At 35.4% G+C, this 13,299-nt stretch overlaps 1 protein-coding gene across 1 annotated transcript in view; it reads left to right on the plus strand.

Moving 5' to 3' along the window:
* Positions 1 to 13,299, plus strand: part of LOC108979906 (eIF-2-alpha kinase GCN2) — a 47,242-nt gene that overhangs the window by 13,219 nt on the left and 20,724 nt on the right. The window contains exons 5-16 of the mRNA XM_018950705.2: positions 4 to 108; positions 1,916 to 2,323; positions 2,669 to 2,800; positions 2,877 to 2,963; positions 3,038 to 3,124; positions 3,221 to 3,332; positions 5,224 to 5,341; positions 7,787 to 7,841; positions 8,099 to 8,268; positions 8,622 to 8,806; positions 10,719 to 10,867; positions 10,971 to 11,220. Coding sequence (XP_018806250.1) covers positions 4 to 108; positions 1,916 to 2,323; positions 2,669 to 2,800; positions 2,877 to 2,963; positions 3,038 to 3,124; positions 3,221 to 3,332; positions 5,224 to 5,341; positions 7,787 to 7,841; positions 8,099 to 8,268; positions 8,622 to 8,806; positions 10,719 to 10,867; positions 10,971 to 11,220 — 1,858 coding nt within the window. The remainder of the gene's footprint in view (positions 1 to 3; positions 109 to 1,915; positions 2,324 to 2,668; positions 2,801 to 2,876; positions 2,964 to 3,037; positions 3,125 to 3,220; positions 3,333 to 5,223; positions 5,342 to 7,786; positions 7,842 to 8,098; positions 8,269 to 8,621; positions 8,807 to 10,718; positions 10,868 to 10,970; positions 11,221 to 13,299) is intronic.

Below are 13,299 nucleotides of genomic sequence, written 5' to 3' on the forward strand. Positions count from 1 at the left end.
CAGGCAAATTCTAATGCTCGAGAAGGACGGGTGATGATTTTCAATTTAGTGGAGGCTGCTCAAGAATTCCTATCTGAAACTGTTCCAGTTGGTCAATCACATGAATCTGTAAGTTATTAAATTTAATCATTATTAGGGTTTCAACTTTTTATGAATTTACTTTTTGATACGTAACTTTTTATCAATCTAATGTTGAATACTTATTTATCTAACACATTAGGAGTGTTTATTGTTTTTGTTTTTAATTGCACACTAGTCACAGACCCATGCAGTGCGCGGGAATAATCTAAGATATTTAATTAAAAATAATATCTATATGTTTAAATTGTTTTTATTTTAACCTATTTAAATACATTTAAATATTTTAAAGATGCATAAAATGTTTTAGATTCATTTTATAACATACACTACAAAAAATAAAGAAAACAGTTGAGGATTCCTTGGCCTTGTTTAGTCACCCAAGATTTTTCAGAAGTTTTCAACAAAATTTTGAAAATCTTAAAGCAATTATCTTTAAATCTAAAACAAATACACTAATTCAACTTTTCAACTTTTCACCCAATCATTACCCAAATACAAATTAAAACTATTTTGACAAATACCAAAACAACTCATAAAATATTATATTCAGATATCTTTTCAACTCTACCTATCCACTTTCACAAACCCCAATACAAAATTAAAAATAATTTTATTCAAAACTTTCTCTACTTTTTCTGTGATATAATTAGATAAGGAATTTAGTCATGTCTCTATATTCTTTCTCAGTATCTATAATACATAGTGGTTTATTTTTCATTTAACAATAGAAAATTACTAGAGACACAAAGGGATCCCACAAAAGGAATCCCACAAACTGACATGGCACAATGCCATGTCATCTTTTTTTTTTTTGTCAATTTCTCCCCCAAGCCCCGTGTCTCCTCTGTTCCCAACAGAGGCCCCCTGCACCCCTCACCCCCCTACATTCCCAAACCCCCAACCCCATCGGCGCTGTACCATCTCGCTGCCGCCGCCAGTTGCCATATTATTTTGCATTTCTCAATAATTTAGAAAGGTCTAAAGGTTGATGTTTTTTGGAATCTTTGATCTGCTGTTTGGCCATCCAGAAAGTTGTGGGTAAGTAAGAAAAATAAGCTAAAAGAGATTAATTGGGTTTTGCCAAGTGGAGGTTCCTTTTTTTTTTCCTCAGGTCCCCAATCATTAAAATATCAAAGGTTTGGAAAGGTCAGCAATTTTCCTACTCTGTCTCTGCAACCACATCTTTCTGATTTAATATTACTGATTGTGGAGCCACCATTCTCGAAGCCAGTTTTCCGACAACGAAACTAGGAATTTCACGCAATCCACATATCTCTGGATCCGAAGCAAATTCACCCACCCTCAAAAAATCACTTCCTTTTTCATTAAAAAAAATTTCATTAAAAAAAAAAAAAAATTAAAAAACTAAAATCTGTGAAAGAAAAAGAATAACCTTTAGGAACTGGTGATGAGCTCAAAGGCAAATAGATTAGATGGGTCTGGGAATTAGAAGTGGTGGAATCGGGAGAGAGAGGCGAAGAAGAGATGAAAGAGAATAAGAGATGGGTATGTGTCAATAAAATAACTGGCAGTGTGGAAGTGGGCTGGCAGCGACGTTGGTGTCGACGCTGTCGATGGAGCTAGTGTGAGCTCGGGCCTGTAGGGTTGGGAATGGGAGACTCGGGGTGGGGTGGAATTCAGGGGTAAAGATAAAAAACAGAAAAAATGAAAATAAAAAGTACCATTCACAAATAAACACAACAATGTACCATTTTGAATTGCTTGTTGACATGGACAAAGTCAAGGCAATAGCTTTCTGTGTTATCTATTATTATTTTTTAGAGTTGGCTGTGTTTAATGCAATATTTTCTGTTTGATCCCTTTTTTATAGAAGGTTGCATGCTCAACCATGGATGGCGGTGGAGAATTTCTGAAGGAAATCACAGCTTCAAGTAACAAGAGGGGACCTTTTGTTTATGGTCTTATGGACCTCTTCAGTGGCTCTGGAGAGTCATGGAATTGGGGATTTGAAATGGATGAAAAAAGTGGGGTGAATTCTTCAGTGCAACCCCATACATTAGAGGGCTCAAAACTTGGATATGACTATCAGCAAAAGGGACTTGATAAGAATCTAAAGCCATCGAAAATACAGGATACAAAGCAAGGTTTATTGCCTTTCCCTACTGCCAAGTTGGATACCCTTGATGAAGAGACTGAAGATAGCAATAAGAGCATATCATCGACTGATTCAAGTGGGTTCCCAGAGGAATTGGCTGGTGATGCTACTGATGATGAGAGAGATGTAAGTAATGTTGGACCTAACTGAGGGTTGTGTAGTCTTACAAGATTAGATGCTTGACTTTTTTTAAATTGCCATGTTTGGATTCATGTTTGGACCTGGTAAGTAATGATTTTAGTAGGGGCTTCTTGCATGCATATTGTGTACTTAGGTTTTCTGTTTTTCTTTATGGGTAAAATGTTCTCTTACCAGAAGTGGAATGTACTCATTCCCAAGGTTATATCAGTTTATTTCTTGCATGCATATAACGTTCTTATTGCTGTATGGGAGATGTATATGTGTAAGTTTTTTGTTACCTGAACACACATAATTTAAGTTTATGCTTGTGGCATACCTGAAAAAAAGCAGTTTATGGAAATGGAGAAGACAACAGAAGATGATGGTGATGGTGAATTCAGCAGTGAGGCTTCAGGGTCGCTTCCTTCTGCTTCTGTGGGTAATGGCAAAGAATCTCAAATGGTTGAACGTGATCTAATAATGGTAAATTTTAATTTCCACCTTTCCTTTTGTCCCATTTAGAGTGAATCCTAATTTTTCTGTGTATCTTTTACATTAGGTTCATCTACTTCGCCTCGCTTGTGCTTCTAGAGGGCCATTGGATGAAGCTTTGCCACAAATAACCACAGAGTTGTACAGTCAAGGGGTGTGTGGTTGAAGTTATCAAAGTTTGATAAGTCATGTCATACGGAGCCTGATCTTTGTTAATTTGGCTTTCAGATCATTTCAGAATGGGCCCGAGATTTAGCTTCAAAACCATCTTCAATTTTTAACAAAACATTTGATCATGTTTTCCAAAAACAGATGGTCAGTTATCCCATTATTTGAATTTGTTTCATGCAACTAGAACCCAGCTTCTAAATCTGATTCATGTTTTTCTTTTGTTTCAATAATTTTGTCTAGGTTTCATCGAGAATATCTCAATTTTGGAAACCCACCACTGATTTTGAAGATCCAAGCACATCCCTCCCAAGCTCTCGCTTTCTCAGTGACTTTGAGGAGCTAAAACCCCTCGGTAAATTCATATGCACGTTTCATGTAGTTTTAACTTTAATTTACAGCCACTTGAGCTGGTGCAATTGCTTCTGTTTGAATGTGGATTTCGTTTGATCTTAAACTTAGTTTTTCTTCTTTATATTGTTTTTGTTTTTTTTTTTAAAAATGACTCAGTTCTTTTTGTGTTTGATGGCTTTAATGATTCTTGATCTCTAAACATTTAATTTTCAGTGTAACTTACCCATTTATCTAGTATTCATAATGAGTGTGATAGGAGATCTGGCTTTGTGTTGTTTAGTGATCTAGAATGCTCCTCTTCAGTGTCCCAGGGATTTGGGGTTCATGGGCAGACCAAAAGAGGTGGCAATCTTTAGAGAACATTCACTACTATTTGGGGTGTAGTGAAAATGAACGGTATAATCGTTGTGATCAGGAAGTGCTTGCTTTGCTGTTTCCCTACTCTTGCATTGCAGGTTTTTTTTTTTTTTTGTGAAAATGGTGGTGGTGGATGAAAAGAAATGACCTCTTCAACACCCGCTATTCTCAGAGAGTTGCATTGGTTGGAATGGATCTCACTACAACACTACAACACTACAACACTACAACAACTAAATATTTTTCTTAAGAATAAAAGTTTACTACAAAGACATAAAGGGGGTATACTCATAACATGAGAAGTATGCAAGAGTGGTCTTTTTATACAAGAAGGAAAAGGCTAAATATAGTGGGTCCAAGGAATAAAAAAATGGAGAGCAGTTTGCAAGAGAGTTCCTTGGATTTATAATGATTCCAAAATGCTTCAACTATAATCTTGACTAGTCCTTTTGGAATATAAGCCTATATGTGGCTTGAATTTTTCTTGGGTCATTACGAATGGTATCATAGCGAATCATTTGCTCGAAGTGTGGAATTTGAGTTGTGCTACCTATAGCAGAATAGCCTGACAGAGTTGTCGGGGGAGATTGTATTATTCCATATGGATTGAGTATAGGAGGCTGGCGAATGAGATCCCGCATTACTCGGGGGGCAGAAGTTCTTGTTAATTTATAATGAGTCCAAGGGCTCTAATTGTCCTTTTGGAATATAAGCTGAGACATAGATTGGGCTTTTCATTGGATCATTACACCTCCTTAGGAAAAAAAAGAAAAGAAAAATATAGATGCTATGAATCCAGAAAATTTTAAATTCTCCATTGTTAGGGTATGTTCTTTGATAAACAATCAAAGTAAGAGCAAAGCAGCAGCCTACCTGGATAATTGGTTACTTAACTAGTCTACTCTTCCATGCCAGCTAGACAGCATACCAAAGATGGACTATGGTTATTCCAGTTACTATCAATGAAGGAAACAACAAACACTATAAAGCTCCTAAGCAACTAGACAATGCAACATGAAAAATTTTCTTTTCACTTACTAGGCCAATCTCCGTAATTTGCTTCCTTTCAATAAGATTATCAATGGACAAACTAATAAGATACTTATAAAAAAAGAAGTTATCCATGTTAGTGGCTACATTGTGAGAGAAGAGACTGTATGTCTTCTAGACACTGTCGAGAGATTCTATACAATCATAGGAACAATAGATGGAAAGATACTGGATTGAATTCTTCAAGTGAAATTTTTATTGCTCATCAGTCATCATTAAAGGAAAACTTGAATGGTTCCTCATCTATGGGTTGTTCGTATCTGTAAAAGGTTAACTGCTTGACTCTAATTTGAAACTGCTATTTTATTGGATGCTAGTTACTTTCCCAATCCCTTGTTTGATAGATCAGTTTCCACCAAACCTCACTGATTATTTTTCTTTTGGAGGTTGTTTTCTTCATAGGTTTTAAATATACCATTATTATTGATTGGCTGGGCCTTTTTTTCTTTTAGTATTGACTTGGAGTCTTAACTTTGCAAAAACAGGTCATGGAGGTTTCGGTCATGTTGTGTTGTGCAAAAATAAATTAGATGGAAGACAGTATGCAGTGAAGAAAATTCGCCTCAAGGACAAAATCCTGCCTGTTAATGACCGAATATTGAGGTAACTACTGACTAGATAGAAATCTAATGCTCATTTACCTTACAAATCATGTGCTTTATGAATTATCATAGTTGTAATGCTTTCTGGGTTTCAGCATAACCTTTTGGATTTTGTATAATATTAAGTGAGTTATAATTTTATGTTACTTTACCAGTAACTGTTAAGGGTTTTCGGTGAAGATTAAAAACGAAATCTTGCAGTTTGTTCTTACTTTTGTAGTGAGGAAGTTTCTACTGTTAGAAATTTTAATTGGATGTCATTGCAGTTTGCATCATTTATCCATTGCATGTAAAATGTTTTTCTATTTAAATGGCTGCCAGTTTGCACATACAGAGTAGTACTTCATTGGTTGGTTGAAGTCTATGAAGCTATGCTTTCCATAGGACCTGTGATCAATCAAAGTTACTCAAAGGGTTGGGCCCTGACTGGATCCTTAGTAAACTAAATCATAGTTCACGGTCAACAAGAACCGATGATTTTGATGTTTATATTTTTTGCTTCCATGTGGGGGTGTGTGCCAGTAAATTAGGTGTTGTGCTGCATGAATATGAGAAGTGCTGGAGTTAACACATTTAAAATGGGTATTTGACTCTATTTGGAATGTTCATATAACCTTGATATAGCCATACTTTTATCTATCTAGCTTTTCAATACAATATAATATTCTTCCTTCCCCTTTCTTGTCTTGCGTGTTTGCCTATTGCTGTCATTCTGCTGGTTCCCCAAAATGCTGTGCACATCTTTGTCAACATTCTAACAACTTGTTTCACACCAGTTTTTTTCTTCTTTTGCTTTCTTGATGGTTTTGAAAGTGAGGCATGAGGCTGCATTTGACACCTTGAAAATTATGATAAGGAAAAGAATTTCTGGAGTCGGGTTGCATTAAAAATGATGACTGTATTATTTGACTTCATATACTAAGAATTTTATTTCATAATATTTTTTGGTAAGTAAAAGATCATATTAATAAAAATAGGCATAGCCCAAGTACATAGGGAGTATACAAGAGCTAATGCTTAGTTAAAAGGATGAAATAGAAACAAGAAAATCGTGAAAATCTAGGCCATTGAAATTGACAGCTTTAGCCCATAGGAATAAAGTATTAACAAAAAACAATCTAATCTCCTCCAATGAGCACTCCCTATCTTCAAAATTCCGTTCATTCCGTTCCTTCCGTATACACCATAAAATACAAATAGGATCCCCTCTTCCACAAAGCTGTAATTTGTGGAATACTACCAATATTCTTCCAGCTGGCCAGAAGCTCAACCACATTAACAGGCATGACCCAAGCTAGCTCCAATCTTCTAAAGACATCATCCCATGATGCCTTGGCAACCTCACAATGGAGTCACAGATGATCCACAGTCTCACCATTCTTTCTGCACGTACAATGGCATTCAATAACAATCACCCGGCATTTCCGTAAGTTGTCCATAGTCATGTTCTTGCCCAAAGAAGCTGTCCAAGCGAAAAAGACCACCTTTAGAAGCACCTTATGTCTCCAAAAGCTTTTCCAAGGAAAATTATTGTTCTACGGGTTTATAAGGGTCTTATAGTAGGAGGGAACAGAAAATGTACCTTTTCTAGTGGGTCCCACCACATCTTATCAGTTGCTTGAGTCCTCAACCTCATGGAGTACAAGAGGCTGAAAAAAATCAGAAAACCTGCCAATTTCCCAATCATGGGTGGCCCTAATAAAGTTCACATTCCATTGGGTTGAGCCACCTGACATCTCCATTAGGTCCGCCATTGATGCCTCCTGTTCACATGCAATCCTGAAAACTGTAGGGAATGTGATCTTAAGGCCTTAATCTCCACACCAGATATCATGTCAAAATTTGATTCTAGAAAAATAGAAAATCAATCTAATAATTTTTAAGATTATTTATTTGCTATAATAACATTTTTTAGATTTGCTGTAAATGCAGATTGAAAGAATGGAGAGAGAGAGGGAGAGCATGTAAGGGGGAGAAAACATCACATCTAATAATCTTTAAGACTGCTTGCAATAATAAAATTACTTTAGCAAAAAGATTCTTATCTCTCATTTGAGCTAAAAACAATGTCTATTTATTGCCTAGGTGAAGAAAAAAGCGTAAAGCAAGGGGTGCAAGATGACACTCTCTCCTGGAGAGGGCTAAGTCATTTTTCACCTCATGAACACGATTTTCCCATTGATGAATTAGCCAGTTTTCATTAACCTCTCTTTTCCGCCATTTCCAAACAGACCAAGAGATGAAACAAACACAGCCTAAGTAGTTTTTTTTTTTTTTCATCCATTGTTTTCTTGGCATCCACACCTTCCTTAAAATGCCACACTTTTGTGGAAATTAGTCATAAAACTGGTGTTTCGTCTTATTCTGTTTTTATCATAACTCTTTTTTTTTCCCTCATATCTTTACTGCAATATGATTAAAATTTGTTTAATGGCGAGGTATTTAGGGAAGTAGCCACTCTTTCCCGTTTGCAGCATCAACATGTTGTCCGGTACTATCAGGTAAGAACTTTCTTCATTCTTGATTTATTTCTACGTAATTTCTAATGTCCTCTCCTTGCTTTTGGATTATTTTTCCTTTCTATAAATTTTATTTTGTTCTTGTGTTACCATGGAATCATCTTTCAGATGCGATAATTCGTATTATTTGATAAGATGCTTCAATTTCTATACTAAAACCTTTGTTCTATGAATGTTTGTACAAAATTAGAAAGATTCGTTGTTTATATGATGGTTGTAATGATCATAAAAACTTCCAGGCATGGTTTGAAACAGGAGTTGTTAGTTCTTTTGGTGACACTACTGGGGGTTCAATGACTGCAGCAAGCTCCAGTTTCAGCTACTTAGGCACAAGCTCAGTTGATGCCCTTGGGCATGAGAACAAGCTTGAGTCGACGTATCTATATATTCAAATGGAATATTGCCCCAGGTAAAGCATTTAATTTTGTATAGTATCTTCAGATTTGAATGCTCCAGGTAAAGCATTTAATTTTTGTATATTATCTTCACACATTATTCATAGAATCACTCTCCATGACGCTTAGTGCTTGTTTGATTGTTCCATCATTCCTCATTTGGCAATCATGAGTGCTGGATTGTATGATCTGTGCCATGTTTTTCTTTGATGTATTTGGCTACCTCTGAGTTTTAAACATGTTTGGTTTTATCATTGTTCTTTAAAATTTAACTCCATAAGTCTTTAACATTATCTAGGTTTTATTTTAATACGTGTTAGTTTGCCATATCTTGTTCTTATATTCTATTTCATTGCTATGGTTTAAGGACGCTCCGTCAGGTTTTTGAATCATATAGTCATTTTGACAAAGAGTTAGCATGGCATTTGTTTCGTCAAATTGTGGAAGGTTTGGCCCACATTCATGGACAAGGAATCATCCATCGTGACTTAACCCCAAATAACATCTTCTTTGATGCCCGGAATGATATCAAAATTGGAGATTTTGGCCTTGGTAAGATCGAGATTTTCTAATTTGATTTGTTTCCCTTTTGAACTCTCGCATTTTTATATTTGTTTATTTGTCTTCTAGGATTCTTGTTAACTCTCATGTATATCATAAGCCTATCACATTGTACTGGTATTACTGATTGTATTGGGAACATGCATTCATAAGCCTATCACATCATACTTGTTCAGTCTGTTCAGATCTGCTTAAAGCCAGAAACCACTTTATGAAATGAAGTGCTGTTTCTTATACTGGAGATCTTCATTTTTCCCAAACGTTCCTTTTGGAGAAAGTAATTGAGAAAACTTGAAGAAAAATCACTTAAATCACCAAAGGCCAACTGGATTTTTTTTATGAATATTTTTTTTAAGTTTTAGGGGCTGAAGAGGGTGAGCATCAAGGGGGAATTATGGCTGAACTGAAATAATTAATAAGAAAACATTAGGGTTTTTTCTGGCTACATTTAGATTGACGACATAGGTTTTTAGGACTTCTAGAAAGCTTCCAATTTTCTATTTGCAAATAAGGAAATTCCCTAAGCTCTTTTGAGAGGTATGGCACAGGCCTGCCCATAGGGTTTGTAGAGTCCTAAATTTCTGTTTTGGAAGCTGTTTCCAAGGATGCAAGTTTTCTGCATTCCTATAACTCCTTATAGAATAAATTTCTTTTGAAAAAGCTCATACTTATTCATAAAACAAAAGCTCATAATTTCCATATATATGACAAATCAGCATTTCATACATTACTTAAAACCTTAACAGTCAAAGAGCAGCTTGAATTAGGAACATAAAGGGATACTTTGAAATTATTCATGCCAAACACTAAACACCTTAACCAAGCATACCCAATGATTTTGTCTTAGAACCGGGTAACTAGGTCTCATGGTCCGACTATAAAGCATATTTTGTATCATTTTTGCAACTGTGGGTGCAAATATAAATTAGAGATTAAATGAAAGGTGGTGGCATTAAAAATGATGACAAATCACATGAAATCACCAGTTAGTGTAGCCATTAGAGCTTGGGGTTTGTGACTAACGTCTTTATGTCTATACTCAGCTTCTGAAGATCCATATTCGTTCCCCCACTTGTTAATCCGTTTGGTTCACATGGATAACTTTAAGATTACCAAGTCTAAGCAGTTGCATTTAATTGATGCCTTGACTGAACCTTTCCAAGAACTGAATTTGGATCGCTGGTTTCTTAGATTTGACTGCGGTTGGATTGTGTACAATTTACTTTTCACAAAGTATATATGGTTGGCAAGGCATATTATTTACTGGAAGATTTTGGAGGAATGAACAAATCCTTTAAAACCATCATTACCTTGTGCATCTATTCTCGAGGTGGTTGCTCCAGTTTTAGCGTAATTTTTGTGGCTGCTCTTTTGATTCTTCTTGTAATCATCCTTTTGGACAGTCATGTTCTTTGATTGTATAAACTACTCAGTTAATTTTGATGGACTTTGAGACTAAGGGTTGGTTTGGTTACACAAAACCAAACTATCTCATCTCATCTCATCTCATCTCATATAATCATTACAATTTTTTCAAACTCCCACACAAAATATAATAAACAATTCAACTTTTTCAAATCCCAAAATAAAAATAATATTATAACTATATTTTATTCAACTTTCAACAAAACATCTCATTTCATCTCATTTGAATTGCGTAACCAAACGAGGCCTAACATTCAGAGCCTTCTCAAGCCACTCGGTGTACCCAGACTTTGTGCTTGTGGCCTAGCAGTTATAACATACACGAGCAAAATTTAAGTTCTGTTATCATCATTATGTACCCTTTAAGTTTTTCCAACATGATAAGTGGCATTTGATAAGTGGCTTCTCCTTTGAATTAGCCTAATAAACTAATATAAATGGGATACTAAGGTACACCATCCTTACCTCTTCGTTTCAGCTAAGTTCTTGAAGTTGGAGCAGTTGGATCAGGATCCAGGTTATCCTTCAGATACTGCTGGGGTTTCACTTGATGGAACTGGTCAAGTTGGTACCTATTTTTACACTGCACCTGAAATTGAGCAAGGATGGCCCAAGATTGATGAAAAGGTGAATTTTGATTGTTCTTTATTTGCTTTCTACTGATGCTCCTGCTATGACTAATTTTCTCCAAAATATTTCATTAAAATTATTTAGTAATCTTGGTTTACAGGCGGATATGTACAGCTTAGGAGTTGTGTTCTTTGAGCTTTGGCACCCATTTGGGACAGCAATGGAGAGGCACATTGTTCTCACTGATTTGAAACAGAAAGGAGAACTTCCTCCATCTTGGATTGCTGAATTTCCTGAACAGGAATCCTTATTGCGGCGCTTAATGTCCCCAAGTCCATCTGATCGTCCCTCTGCCACAGAACTTTTACAGCATGCTTTTCCTCCACGGATGGAATCTGAGTTGTTAGATAGTAAGTAATTAAGATATTTGTATTAACTCAATTTTGATTTATTAAACTTTATTAATCATCTAATTTCAGCCCTACCCAGAAGCACAAATAGTATACAAAAAATACACTTAAAACAGAAAAAGAAAAAAGGGTGAGAAACTCGGGCCTGGTTTGAATAGTGAGATGAGATGATCTGTGAATAGTAGTGAAATAGTTTATGAATAGTAATGAAATGATTTGAGTTGAGATGTTTTATGGGATTTTGGAAAGGAGAGAGAAAAAGTTGAATATAAATATTATAAATTAAAATATTGTTAGAATATAATTTTTTAATATTATTTTTCTTTTGGGATTTAAAAAAGTTGAATTGTTTTTATATTTTGTTTGGAAGTTTGGAAAAGTTGTAATGATTAGATAATATGATTAGATGAAAAAATTGAAGATTTGAAATTGAAAAATGTTTTTGTTTGTGGTGTTTGGATATCGAGATAAGATGGGATGAGATGAGATGAGAGGCTTTTGCTATCCAAACTAGGCCCTAATAGCTTTATTTTATAAGTGAAAAAAATCGTAATAGCTAAAAATAGAAAAGTGGAAATCAGCTAATGTTCAATGAAGGAGGGTTGGAGACCTGAGCTCCTTCAGATCCTCCATCTTTTTACAATCCATAAAATTCCTTTCATCGTATCCTACCGAAGACGTTACATTATCCCACATGACAGGATCAATTTTTTTTTTTAATCATGACTAGTATAATGAAATTGGCCTTTCATCATGACAAAAGATTCACCACTCTATAGTGCATGCCCAATCTATTCCAAATAAACCTAAATTAGAGTTCCATAAAGCTGTAGCCAACCTCATAGTGAAGCAATAGATGAATGATTATTTTCCACTCTTCTTGCATAGGCAACACCAATCAACCACAATAGAATGTCGCTTTCATAAGTCGTCCACTGTTGGGATCTGTCTGGTTGTGTTTGGATGTTGAGCTGAGTTGAGTTGAGTTCTTTATGAATAGTAGTAAGTTTTGTGGGGTCCACCTAAGATAAGTTTAAATGTGTTTGGATGTTAAGATGAATTTAGATATATTTATGGGAAGTTGAAAAATGTTGTGAGTCCCACGTGTAAAGAAGTGTTGAATTGAAAAATATTGTGGGTCCCACGTATAAAGAGGTTTTGAGTCGAGATGAGTTTAGTAATTTAAAAGTTGGGTATTTAGATGTTAGACTCAGCTTAGAATTACACTGAACTGAGTTGATATCAGTTGAGTCTATAAACCAAACGGGGCCTCAAGCAACTATCAAAATAGAAAAAGAAATTTTCAAAGGAGTATTGTTCCACCATATATTCTTTCATGGGAAAGAGTTGCTATTATGAGGAGATAAGGCATTAGAAAATGATCTTACATCAAACACCCCTCACTTAGAAGGGGCCTAACAGAGCCTGTCTTCATTGCCTCGCCTCCAAGAATGAAACATAAATTAGCAGAGAATGAAGAAAACTATCCACCCTTGGGTTTGACTGAGACCTGAATAGTTTGCAAGCTGTTTGTGCGGACAATTTGAAAATTGTCTAAAGTACTTAAACCGATCAACCGAATCAAACTCAATCCCTACATTTAGTTGGATCTGATAAAGGGTTTTACTTTACAATTGTATGTATCCGAATGAAATAAAAATATTTAGAATAAAATATTCCATATGCATGTACATATAAAAAAAATATTCCATATGCCCTTGTCCCTTAACCAATGTCTTTCTTTTTGTTCTACCATAATATGCACGGTCAATTTAGAAATAAATAAATTTATCTTTGGGCAATGGAAAGTCTGGTATCAGAGATTCAAATGGCTTTCCAAATAGAAATATTTAGGTGTTGTGTGGGTATGTTTGTGTGTGATATCAATTTGACAATTAGCCAATAGGTTACACTCTGATCCCACCAATCAGATTGTTACATAAAGGATTCAAAACTAGAACACCTTTACCTTTTCCACCCTTTTAGTCTATGAATTCTTGCCTTGTTCTCCTAATGATGCATCCTCCCTCCATGAGAATGAAGTGGAGAGTGCATATATAACCTTCTAATCAAATTGAC

The sequence above is a fragment of the Juglans regia genome, chromosome 7 (assembly GCF_001411555.2).
Source record: "Juglans regia cultivar Chandler chromosome 7, Walnut 2.0, whole genome shotgun sequence".
Lineage (NCBI taxonomy): Eukaryota > Viridiplantae > Streptophyta > Magnoliopsida > Fagales > Juglandaceae > Juglans > Juglans regia.